Here is a 12,322-nt window from a genome sequence, read left to right on the forward strand (position 1 = left end):
GGGGTATAGGTAGGGTAAATGCAGGCGGGCTTTTTCCACCAAGGTTGGATAAGACTACAACTAGAGGTCATGGGTTAAGGGTGAAAGGTGAAATGTTTAAGGAGAACATAAGGGGGAACTTCTTCACCCAGAGGGTGGTGAGAGTGTAGAATGAGCTACCAACACAAGTGGTGGATATGGTTGCAATTTCAACATTTGAGAGATATTTGGATAGGTTCATGGATGAGGGATTTGGAGGGCTATGGTCCGGTGCAGGTCAATGAGACTAGGCAGATTAATGGTTCAGCATTGATTAGATGGGCTGAAGGATCCAGTTCTGTGCTACAGTGTTCTATAACCCTGATTGTGCCTGTGTGGAGCTGGCTGAGTCTATTACCATCTGCAGCCCGTTGCAATCCCGCGCAGTGGTGACTCCATACCAGTGATGCATAGTCAGAATTCTCTCCAAAGCAAGAGATTGGTGACACAATGAATCTCTCCAAACTCCTAACAAAGCAGAACTGCTGCCATGCCTTCTTTGCGATTGCATCAATGTGTTGGGTCCAGCAGGCCTCTTCATTGCTACCTGAGAGTCTGCCAACAACAGTGGTGCCATTGACAAGCTTACAGACGGCAGTTGAGCTGTGCTTAGCCACATGGTCATGAGCACACAACAGTGAGCCAAGCTTGATCCTTGAGGTTCTCCTGTGTTGATTGTTACCAAGGGACTGTTACAGAGCCTTCTAATAAGGGAGTCAAGGATGTAATTGTAGAGTGAGGTACAGAGGTTCAGGTTTTGAAGCCTGTTGATTAGTACTGATAGAATGATGGAATCAGTAAGCAGCTGCCTGTTGTATGTTTTCTGGTTGTCTGGGTGCCGATGAGATTGTGCCCACTGTAGACTTGAGGTGGTAGGCACAATACAAAGGTTCCAGGTCCCTACTCAGGCAGGAGCTAATTCTAGCCATAACTAATCTGTTGAAGCATTTCAGTACAGTAGAGGTGAGTTCTACCATATGGTAACTATTGAGGCAGCTCACCCTGCTCAACTTGGACACTGGTACATTGCTGCCCTCTTGAAGTAAGTGGGGACCTCAGGCTGTGGCAGATGTTGAAGATGTCTTTGAGCACTCTAGCTAGTTGGTCAGCACAGGTTTTCAGTAATTGGCCAGGTACATGGTCAATAAAAGCAGTTTCAGGATGATACTTGAACTTGGCAGTAGATCTTTTTTCTTTTTCTTTACCTAAGACTACTAACTCTTAAAGGAAATACCTTCCATTAGAGGGCAGGGGCTGAAAGAGCCTAGTCAACAAGTCACAGACAAATCAGACCAGCTTTCAACATGACAAGCACATCTAAACAAATGTCACTGGATCATATAGAGAAGGACATCACTTTTTTTAATGTGATCAACACTCATACAACCACAATAACCAATGATGTACATACCAAAGATTCTACCACCACGTCAACCAGAGATGCAAAGAATCCCTTTGATGCATTCAACTTTTCATGGGAGTATCGCACTGCTCTTCGTAAAATCCGCCTCAAAACATACCTGGGTAGAAGTAGTTGTTAGTGGTACCAAATCACTGTTACTATGACCAGAATCACACTGAAAGCTTTACTGTCCAATTCATTGTGTTTAAGTTTTTATAATAAGCAAAAGACAACTCTGACAAATCATTTCGCACCAACCTAATATTGCTTATAATGTGTAATGATAATGGTCTCAAAATGTATCATAAATTAAAGGTGCTTTGTTAGTATTTCAGATGTTTAAAAAAGGAGTGACATACAGAAACAGCAAATAACAACCTTTTTTCTGGTGCTGCTGGTACAATGACACACGCAACACACACCGAGGAGCTCAGTAGGTCAGGCAACAGCTATGGAGAGAAATAAATAATTTGGGCTGGGACTAGAAGGGAAGAGAGGCCAGAATAAAATGAGGGGAGGGGAGGGAGTACAAGCTGCCTGGCAGCCCCCCTTCAAAGTGTGGAAGGATGAGGAATCAGAGAGGAGGGGACAGTGGCCATAGAACAGAGGGAAGGGATAGGGAATCAGAGGGAGGTGATGAGTAGGTCATGAGAGTTGGGGGAGGGGGAAGGGAAGGAAAAGGGGTAAGCTGGCCTAGTCATATTCATGATCCACAAGAGCCCCTCACCTGGGCAATTTCCAGCTTTCTGCAATACACTGTGACCATTTCCTCCCTCCCCACAGATCTCTCTCCTTGCACTTACTCTTGCAAGTGGAGCAAGTGCTACACCTGCTTCAACAGCTCCTCCTTCACTACCCTTCAGGGCCCTAAGCAGTCCTTCCAGGTGTACCTGTGAGTGTATTGGGGTCATCTACTGTATCTGGTGTTCCTGGTACGGCCTCTGGTATATCGGCGAGACCCAACAGAGATTGGGAGATCACTTTGCCAAGCACCTACACTCTATCTGCTAGAAAAAGCGGGATCTCCCAGTGGCCACCCGTGTTAATTCCATTTCCCACTCCAGTATGTCCATCCATGGCCTCCTCCACTGTTGTGATGAGGCCACACCAAGCAGTGTCGCTACTTTCTGTGAAGGCTGAGGAAAGTCCATCTCCCACCCCCCATCCTCATCACATTCTACAGGGGTTGTATTGAGAGCATCCTGAGCAGCTGCATCACTGCCAGGTTCAGAAACTGCACCATCTCGGATCGCAGGACCCTGCAGCGGATAGTGAAGTCAGCTGAGAAGATCATCGGGGCCTCTCTTCCTGCCATTACGGACATTCACACCACACGCTGCATCCGCAAAGCAAACAGCATTAAGGTCCCCACGCACCCCTCATACAAACTCTTCTCCCTCCTGCCGTCTGGGAAAAGGCACCGAAGCATTCGGGCTCTCACAACCAGACTGTATGACAGTTTCTTCCCCCAAGCCATCAGACTCCTCAATACCCAGGGCCTGGACTGACACCAACTTACTGCCCCCTACTGTGCCTATTGTCTTGTTTATTATTTATTGTAATGCCTGCACTGTTTTGTGCACTTTATGCAGTCCTGGGTAGGTCTGTAGTCTACTGTAGTTTTAGTGTTGTTATATGTAGTTCAGTGTAGTTTTTGTATTGTTTCATGTAGCACCATGGTCCTGAAAAACAATGTCTCGTTTTTACTGTGTACTGTACCAGCAGTTATGGTCGAAATGACAATAAAAAGTGACTTGACACCTAGGTTGAGGAACACCACTTTATATTCTGTTTGGGTAGCCTCCAGCTGATGGCAAGAACATTGATTTCCCAAACTTTGAGTAATCCCCCCACTCCCCCTCTCCTGCATTTCCCATCCCCTTTTCCCTCTCTCACCTTATCTCCTTGCCCGCCCATCGCCCCCCTCTGGTGCTCCTCCCCCATGTTCTTTCTCCCATGGACTTCTGTCTCTTTCACCAATCAACTTCGCAGCTCTTTACTTCATCCCCCACTTTCAGGTCTCACCTATATTCCCCTCACTCCCCCACCTTTCAAATCTACTCCTCACCTTTCAAATCTACTCCTCAGCTTTTTTTTCCCTCCAGTCCTGCCCAAAATGTCGACGATACTCTTTTTCATAGCTGTAGCTTGGCCTGCTGAGTTCCTTCAGCATTTTGTATGTGTTCCAGCATCTGCAGATTTTCTCTTGTCTGTCATTGGGCCTATCCTCTGTTACATTAAATTTCATTTTTTTATTCCTTTTCAGTTTGCAATATTATTTTTGCCACTGAAGCACTGTTGCCTGTGTACTCTCATACATCTCCCACTTCAGTTCATTTCCTGCTGTTCCTTTCTTATCTGGTTCTAACTGCTTATTGCTAACCAGTTCTAGCTGTGGCGAAACGTCATTGACCTGAAACAGACATTGCATCTCTTTCTCCATGAATAGCTGATAGCTTCCAAGACCAAGGATGTTTGCTTAAGAGTAAATAGGATTTCTTCTCCGCTGAGGATTGCTGCAATAATGGATATTTAATATAAAAACTCAAAACACTGCAAAGAACATATGAGCCTAGTCAGCCCTTCAAACCCGTGCCAGTCAGCAGGATCATGAATGACCTTCTCTGTCCTATCCCCACATCCCTTCACTTCATTAATACCCTGATCTGCCTATTTACATTCTGAAAGCAACAATCACTGGAAACTGGTGAGGTGGCAGCATACTCAAACACAGCGCCTCTTTCAGTCCAACCAAAGGTGTAATTATTGTCCTCACCACTCAGAGCTGGCTGTGTGTGGCTGGGTTCTGTGCTGGTTTGGGAAATGGCTCCCCCCACCCTCCTCCCCACGTAGCTGTTGCTCAGTGGAAGACAACCTAGATTGTGTTCATCTGTGCCTGCACTATGCGATATGTGGAACTGCTGTGGGTTCTTGCAGAAATGTGGCTCAAGGACAATATTCAGCCAAAGGGGCTTGGGCCATATTATTATGAACAGTTTCTGCCATCATAATTATGTGTGTTATACGTGTTGTGTGTGACTGTTGGTTCTTTGTTTTGCACCTTGGACTGTATTTAGGTGTTTGGTTGAATGACAGTTAAACTTAAAACTTAATGATCCTCCACAAACCAGCGTGATTTCTGTTACTTTCCAACTTACCCTCTACCAGTATTATCTGGTCTGCCTCCATCAGACAGTGCAATTGTTATCGTCCGTGCATGATCTGCCAGCACTCTGTATGCCATGTCAATTCCATCAATATCTTCAGTTCCCACCTTCCCTGTATATGGCCTGACACCAGTTCCCTAGGAATACACAAGTAAACTAGAAATTAACACAACAATATAATTGCATGAAAAGGGGGCATCAGAATAGCACCATACAGTGTTTTTGCTACTTCACCCAACCACCTTACAAACATCATAAGAGCAAGGGATGCACTGGATCGTTTTATTGAGTGTTACAAGAATGGAGCGTCGTCAGGTCAACAAAGGAAAAATAGTTGTGGTTGTCTCATACTCAGACTAGAGATAACAATATTCCAGTGATAACAATTAACCTGAGAGGTCTGAAATTTGTCATCCACAGGCAGTCACGAAACAAAGAAACACCGTGGAACCCATTCATGAAAAAATCAAACACCCAACACACGAAAAAGTAATAAATTGCACAAACAGCAAAAAGCAAGCAGGCAACCATCAAACCAGGAGTCCAGTAGTATTCAGTTCAGTATTGTGCCACTAGGCCATTGTAGGTACAGGGCAAAGTATTCTTTGCTGAAGCACCCTGGACCGCATCGATCATCCCAATCCAAAGACACAAAATCAGCAAAAAAAAGTAAGCAGAATCCAGGAAAACATGCAACATGAATCCCAAAGTCTGCCAAAATGAGTCCAGAGCCTCTCCAATTGATGCTTGCAACATGGATCCCAAGACTCCTGCACTTTCCTACAACAGCAGCTAATGAGAGGGAGAGGAAGACTGGTCAAAAGCAGGCAGATGGCGCCAAACACTTGCCTATCCTTGTCAACTTCAACCTTGCTTGACACCTCAGTTGGAGAGAAGCAATGGAATTGATCATGGGCTTGCACCCTCAACACCTCAATTGGAGAGAAACAATAGAGTCAATCATGGATTTGCACCCTCAACACCTCAACTGGAGAAAACAATAGAATCGATCATGGGCTTGCACCCTCAACACCTCAATTGGAGAGAAACAATAGAGTCAATCATGGACCTGCACCCTCAACACCTCAACTGGAGAAAACAATAGAATCGATCATGGGCTTGCACCCTCAACACCTCAATTGGAGAGAAACAATAGAATCGATCATGGGCTTGCACCCTCAACACCTCAATTGGAGAGAAACAATAGAGTCGATCATGGACTTGCACCCTCAACACCTCAATTGGAGAGAAACAATAAAGTCGATCATGGACTTGCACCCTCAACACCTCAATTGGAGAGAAACAATAGAGTCGATCATGGACTTGCACCCTCAATGTAATGAAACCCAATTTCCCTTGGGATCAATAAAGTATGTCTGTCTGCCTCAATTGGAGAAAAACAATGGAATTGATTATAGGCTCACACTCTGTCTCCAGGCTTCCAGGGCGCACACTCTGCTTCAAACTTCACTGAGCTTCCTCAAAGACAGCGAAGCACCAGATGGCTCAATTGATCCAAAAGTACACCATCATAATGTAAATCACAGGTTCCAATTACAGACAGCTAAGTAGTCGAACCACATTTGAAAGTAGTAAAAGAAGTAGTTTTGGGACTATCTACAGGACATCACTGTGACAGCTGACAGAATTCGATCCACACTGCCCAGCAACCCTGATTTAACCTTAATCTAATGTCAGAACAATTTACAATGACCAATTAATCTACCCGGTTAGCTGTACCCTGTTTTTCAAACATTCGCTTTACAACACCTCACTGTTACGAAAGACCAACATTAGTTACCTGTTTTCACTAACAGAAGGTGTTTTCACTGTTACGAAAAAAGGCAGTGCAGTGCACGCGCCGAGCAGTCAACCTACTCCCCCGGAACTGCATTCTTTGCTTAAACACGTGCCTGTGAGCATCTGTGCTTTATGTCGATTTATTTTGTGCATCTGTTAGCAAGATGAGTTCTAATGTATCGGAAAAGCTTAAAAGAGCGTGTAAGGGTTTTACATTTAGTGTAAAACTAGACATAATTAAGCATTTCGATCGTGGTGAACGAAGTAAGGACATAGTGAGTTTGGCTGAGGGTTTGTGGAAGCTGATGAAGATCATGTTGAAGAGGTAATGGCATCCCACGACCAAGAACTGACAGATGAAGAGGAAAGGTTAACAATTAAAACCAAACAGCCCGAAAGTGAAGACATCCAGGAACTGAACAGGAAGCAATTGCGTGAGATTTTCACTGCGATTGACAACTCTGCAATGATTGCAGAAAAAGATGACTTTAATTTTAAAAGGCTACGTAGGTTTAGGGCATATTTGCAGGATGGTTTGAGTGCTTACAAAGAACTGTATGACAGAAAAATGCGCAAGGCTAAGCAGTCAAGCATACTGTCGTTTTTCAAGCCTTCCACATCAGCCAAAGCAGACGACGAACTTCAACCTTCAACATCGAGGCAGGCAGACATAGAAGAAAATGACCTGCCTGCCCTGATGGAAACTGATGACGCTGATGACACCCCAGTGTCCCACCACCCCAACCTCCGACAACTCAGCCTAACACACCATCATCAGTGTGCTCACTGTCTTCCCGATTCCGGTAAGAGAAACTACACTGGACGTACATTATTTCTACTTTATATAGGCTGTGTATTTTTATGTGTTATTTGGTACGATTTGGCAGCTTCATAGCTTAAACGTTACTGTAAAGAGTACTTCTGCCGGGAGCGCTTGCGCCGTGTATTTCTGCCGGGAGCGCTTGCGCCGTGTATTTCTGCTGGGAGAGCTTGCGCCGTGTGTTTCTGCTGGGAGAGCTTGCGCCGTGTATTTCTGCCGGGAGCGCTTGCGCCGTGTATTTCTGCCGGGAGCGCTTGCGCCGTGTATTTCTGCTGGGAGAGCTTGCGCCGTGTGTTTTTGCTGTGAGTGCTGCCGAGAGCACTTGCATGAGATTTTCACTGTGGTGGACAGTGCTGCAATAATTGCAGAAAAGTATTCCTACATTATATAGGCTGTGTATTTATCAGATCATTCCTACTTTTACTATATGTTACTGTTATTTTAGGTTTTATGTGTTATTTGGTTTGATTTGGTAGGTTATTTTTTGGGTCTGTGAACGCTCACAAATTTTCCCATATAAATAAATGGTAATTGCTTCTTCATTTTACGACATTCCAGCTTACGAACCATTTCATAGGAACGCTCTAACTTCGAATAGTCGGGGAAACCTGTACCTCTTTGGACTGTGGGAGGACCCGGAGAAAAGACACGCATTCAAAGGGGAGGATGTACAAAGACACTTACAGAGGATGCTGGGATTGAACTTCAACTCCAATGCTCCAGATGTCATAGTGTTGTGCTAACCACTAAGCTACCATGGCACCACAATTACCTCCAGTAAATTCCATTTACACAAATCGGTCTCATATAATTGTTACAAAATGGAGGATGGTGTTCAAGTACAGCATGTTTTACTTCAAAATAAGTCAACAGAGAAACTGTTGGTTAAATGTAGTGAACTTCTCACTTCATGTTGACCTCCTTTAAGTAATGATATCTGCAAATTCAGTTATGTATTAGGAGGAAGAATTCAACACAAAAACCAGTTTACTGTTGCCATTTTTTTTATGAAGGAATAAAGAAAGTTCATTTCTAAAATACAAGAGATTCTGCAGTTGCTGGAAATCCACAGCAACACACACGAAATGCTGGAGAAACTCAGCAGATCAGGCAGCATCTGTGGAGAGGAATAAACAGTCAAGATTTCAAGCAGAGACTCTTCATCAGGACTGGAAAACAAAGGTAAGGAGCCTGGGTTCAAGATCAGTTGGGAAGGACAAATGGACAAGGGAGTCACAGAGTCGGCCATCCTTTTAGGAAGTGGAGAGTGGAGGACAAGGGAGATATATTTAATGCTAAGATCCCATTGAAGATGGCTCATTTCTAGATACTGCTTACAATATTGAGATCTTATATAATCATGTGTTTTGAAGTGAAAAGCCGAGAAGTTTTGAAGTAAAATGCCAATTCTGCTATCAGAAACTTGTTAGCTTTCAGTAGCAGGTGTCACACCACTTGGATCTGGCTATTTTATAGGTTAATTCTTATCATTGGAACATTGATATGAGAAGACTACAGCTGCTTTTTCCCTTGTCTTTTCTTTGTTTTGTTTTCTTTGTTCTCCCAGCTCATCTTTCATGTTCAGTTTCTATTTCTGTAACACTTGATAAAACAATTGTAAATTATCTTTTACAAACAATCACATTTATTCAACAGACAGTTGAACTGATGTGACAAACAATTAGGAAGGCCACTATGCCCTGGTCTTTAGTACAAAAGAACTTGCGTATAATGATAATTGGGGTGCCACAGTAGTGCAGCAGCTAACTTGATGCTTTTGCAGCTTGAGGTGTAGGAGTTCACTGTTCAATCCCGGTGTCCTCTTTAAGTTTATACATCTTCCCCGTGGAATGCATGGGTTTCCTCCCCAAAGACATACTGGGTAGGCTAATTGGTTATTGTAAATCGTCCTATGGTTGAGTTAAATCAAGGCTGCTGGGTGGCGTGGCTCAAACGGCTAGAAGGGCCTATTTCATGTGGTACCTCTAAATAAATAAATAAGATACAGACATGCTATACTACAATTATACAGCAATAAAAACAGCCCAGGGTCATTCAACCTCTCATGTCTGTTCTACCAGTCAGTAAGATTATATCTGATACGGCCACTTCCTTGCAATATAATCACACTCTAACTTGAATATACTCTATGACCAAGCCTCCACAGCACATTCACGTAGAGAATTTCTAAGATTCATTACCATCTGGATGAAGATATTCCTTTTCACCCTAGTCCTGAAGGGCTCACTCCTTACCAAGGTCCTAGATATTTTCGGGGAACTGAGTGGGTCCATAGAGGGAAATAGTCAAGATATCGGGTTGAGACCCTTCATTTGGACTGACAAAGGGTCTGGACCCAAAATGTTGACTCTCAGATGCAATCTGACCCTGTGAGCTACTCCAGTATTGTGAATGTGCTTCAGATTTCAGCATCTGTAGTCTCCTGTGCAAGAAGGTCTTTACTCTCTCATCAAAGTCCTCTAGTAATTAGGGACAATATATTTCTTGCCTTTTGAACTGCGTGCTGTAAAGGGACTTAAACTTTCAGTAATCTACAAGGCTACCCAGGTCTCTCCAAAAAGTGGTAACGTCAAATCTCAAGCCATTTGAAAAACATTCTTCTTTTTCCAATTATAAATAGGATGACCTCACATCACTACATTATAACTGCAACCAGCCTGTTCTTTCCTAGCCACTGATATTTTCTAAAGCCCTTTGAAGCACCCAGCATCAGGAAATTTGGATGTCCCACCCAAACCGCTAATGTATACTATTGATAAGCTGGTGGGGCGGCACCAAGAACAATGTATACAAATCTGGTTTCCCCTACCCAAAGAAGAACATATTTGGATAAAAAGAGGGCAACAATGATTACCAGATTGATTTCTAAATACGGTTTGTTCTACAAAGTAAAACTGGGGCTACATACTTTACAATTTGGAAGAATGAAAAGTGATTTCATTGAAATGTATTCAATCCTTATGAGACATAACATGGTAAATGCAGAGGTCAATAGATTTTTGGATATTAAGGAAATCAAGGGACATGAGGTTAGTAAAGAAAAGTAGCACCAAGGCAAAAGATCAGATGCAATCTCATAAATATTTAAGCAGGAGCAAAGAACTGAATGAATTACTACTACTATTTCTCATGGAGAGCAAAGGCATGATGTATGGACAGAAATTGATTAACAGTAATAACTACAAATTGAAACTACGTGTTAAAATGAACATTTTTCCTGAACTTACTTTCTGAATTGCTTCAAAATAAGGCAGAAATAAGTCTGTGTCATAATTTGACATTTTGCCTTGTAGGACTGACACTAGCCGCTCAAAACCCATCCCAGTATCAATGCTCTTCTTGGCCAGGGGTTTCAGACTGCCATCACTCTCTCTGAAGAAATGGAAACAGGCAATCAGTTCATTACCAGAAATATATATGCAAAATAATGGCTGCTAAGTATATTGTGAAATTCTGTCAGTTTTGTATTCAGTTCTACTACAGTAAACCAAAAAGAAATATTCAATACCCATGATGCACCAAACCAACTGTCAATTCCCAAGGATTTTTAAAAAATTAGTTCTCCTGTGCACCAATTTATTTGTAATGAACTCAATGATATCTAAAGGCAGCTAATAAAAGCACTGGCAAAAGTTATCCCATATCTGCTAGAAATTTAAAGAGAAACATTTACATGCAAAAAGGTGTAAGCAAGCACCCACTGACAGATAGAACTCAACTGCAGCACTTTAGAGAACAGGTAAAAAGAAAGGGAATTAACATTAGTTTACTTGGCCGCATGGATTTTGCATACCATAACTAACAATGTTAAGAGAGTAGTTCTTTAAATATGATCAGGAGAGTTGGATGAAGATATTGTACACCGGGTTACAATTTTACCTGTTGAATTGAATGAACACAAGATTCCAGACCTCCAGAACATTAGGGTCATCCATGTTGACCAGGTGAGCAGCATCACGTCCTCCAATACGATCATAATGTATCTCGCTGCACGGGCCGCAAGGGCCAGTGTCACCCATCTCCCAGAAATTATCCTTCATGCTGCCTGGCAGAATCCTTTCTTCTGCCATTCTGGTAAAAATAAAAAGTTAACTAGATTTAATACAAATGCAGAAAGACACCAAGCTCTAAATGTATTTTACAGACACCATTCTGTTTAATTCAAAGCAACAAGTATTTTTTCTTCAACTGTAAAGGATACAATTGAAAAGGTTTATCTTTAAATACTTCTAAATACCCAACAAACTGTAGGGTTCCATCATATTATTGTTGATTGGCTGTCACAAATGCCAGGATGATTTCAGAATTACCTCTGAAGTTTAACACTCAAAGCTGGGTCAACAATAAACATGAATAGAGGAGAATTTATCCTTTAGATTGATCGATTTCAAATTCATTCCGCTTGTATGTGCAGTTGAAGAATTAAAAATAAATGCTGGGAAACTATAGGTATTCATCATTGAAAAAGAAAATCCTTATAAAGTTCTTTCATGACCAGCTATGCTATGATATTGAAAATGTTCCAAGGGAAAATATTTTACTTGAACTCCAGCCCAGTTCAACCTAGTAGAAATACAGGCTTCCTCAAATTACATAATGGAAGATCTAGTTGGAATGGAAATAGAAATGAAAAAGGGAAATCTCACCCTAGGTTTGTCCAGATCTGCTTGCATTCAAGATCTGGCTCCAGCCCAGCTCTTTCATCCCCTCCGAAGTAAGTTACATAAAGCCTGTCGATGGAGATTCCAAACTCTTTCGTCAACAGTTCCAATGCCATTTTGCAAGCCAGCTCCTACAAGGATGAAGGGAATCACAGTATCCACACAGATTGAATCACTGTAGATTGACTTCTACAATTTTTGTCTAAAATATATCTTTTAGTTTGAAGGAAACTGCAATTTGAATCGTATTTTAACTGAAAATCAATATAAAGATGCTCCCATTCACAAGTGAGAGCAGATAAGAGACAATGAACATTAGATAGGATAAGTACAATAAGTTGAAGCTGTTGGGCTGAAGAGCAGAGATTTATTCCAGTAGTAATTGTTGAAATGAATCGTGTTCGCCTTCGTCAGTCAGGGGATTGAGTTCAAG

At 42.3% G+C, this 12,322-nt stretch overlaps 1 protein-coding gene across 3 annotated transcripts in view; it reads right to left on the reverse strand.

The window, feature by feature from the left end:
* The window catches only part of aars1 (alanyl-tRNA synthetase 1), a 97,948-nt gene that overhangs the window by 64,403 nt on the left and 21,223 nt on the right, over positions 1 to 12,322 (reverse strand). For all 3 annotated transcript variants that reach the window (XR_009516219.1, XM_059992495.1, XM_059992497.1), the window contains exons 4-8: positions 11,875 to 12,020; positions 11,108 to 11,299; positions 10,456 to 10,600; positions 4,579 to 4,724; positions 1,430 to 1,538 (exon numbers count right to left, since the gene is read on the reverse strand). Coding sequence is in view for 2 of the 3 variants with exons in the window: in XM_059992495.1 (XP_059848478.1) it covers positions 1,430 to 1,538; positions 4,579 to 4,724; positions 10,456 to 10,600; positions 11,108 to 11,299; positions 11,875 to 12,020 (738 nt within the window). In the remaining variant the exon portion in view is untranslated. The remainder of the gene's footprint in view (positions 1 to 1,429; positions 1,539 to 4,578; positions 4,725 to 10,455; positions 10,601 to 11,107; positions 11,300 to 11,874; positions 12,021 to 12,322) is intronic.

The sequence above is a fragment of the Hypanus sabinus genome, chromosome 17, assembly GCF_030144855.1.
Source record: "Hypanus sabinus isolate sHypSab1 chromosome 17, sHypSab1.hap1, whole genome shotgun sequence".
Taxonomy (NCBI): Eukaryota; Metazoa; Chordata; class Chondrichthyes; order Myliobatiformes; family Dasyatidae; genus Hypanus; species Hypanus sabinus.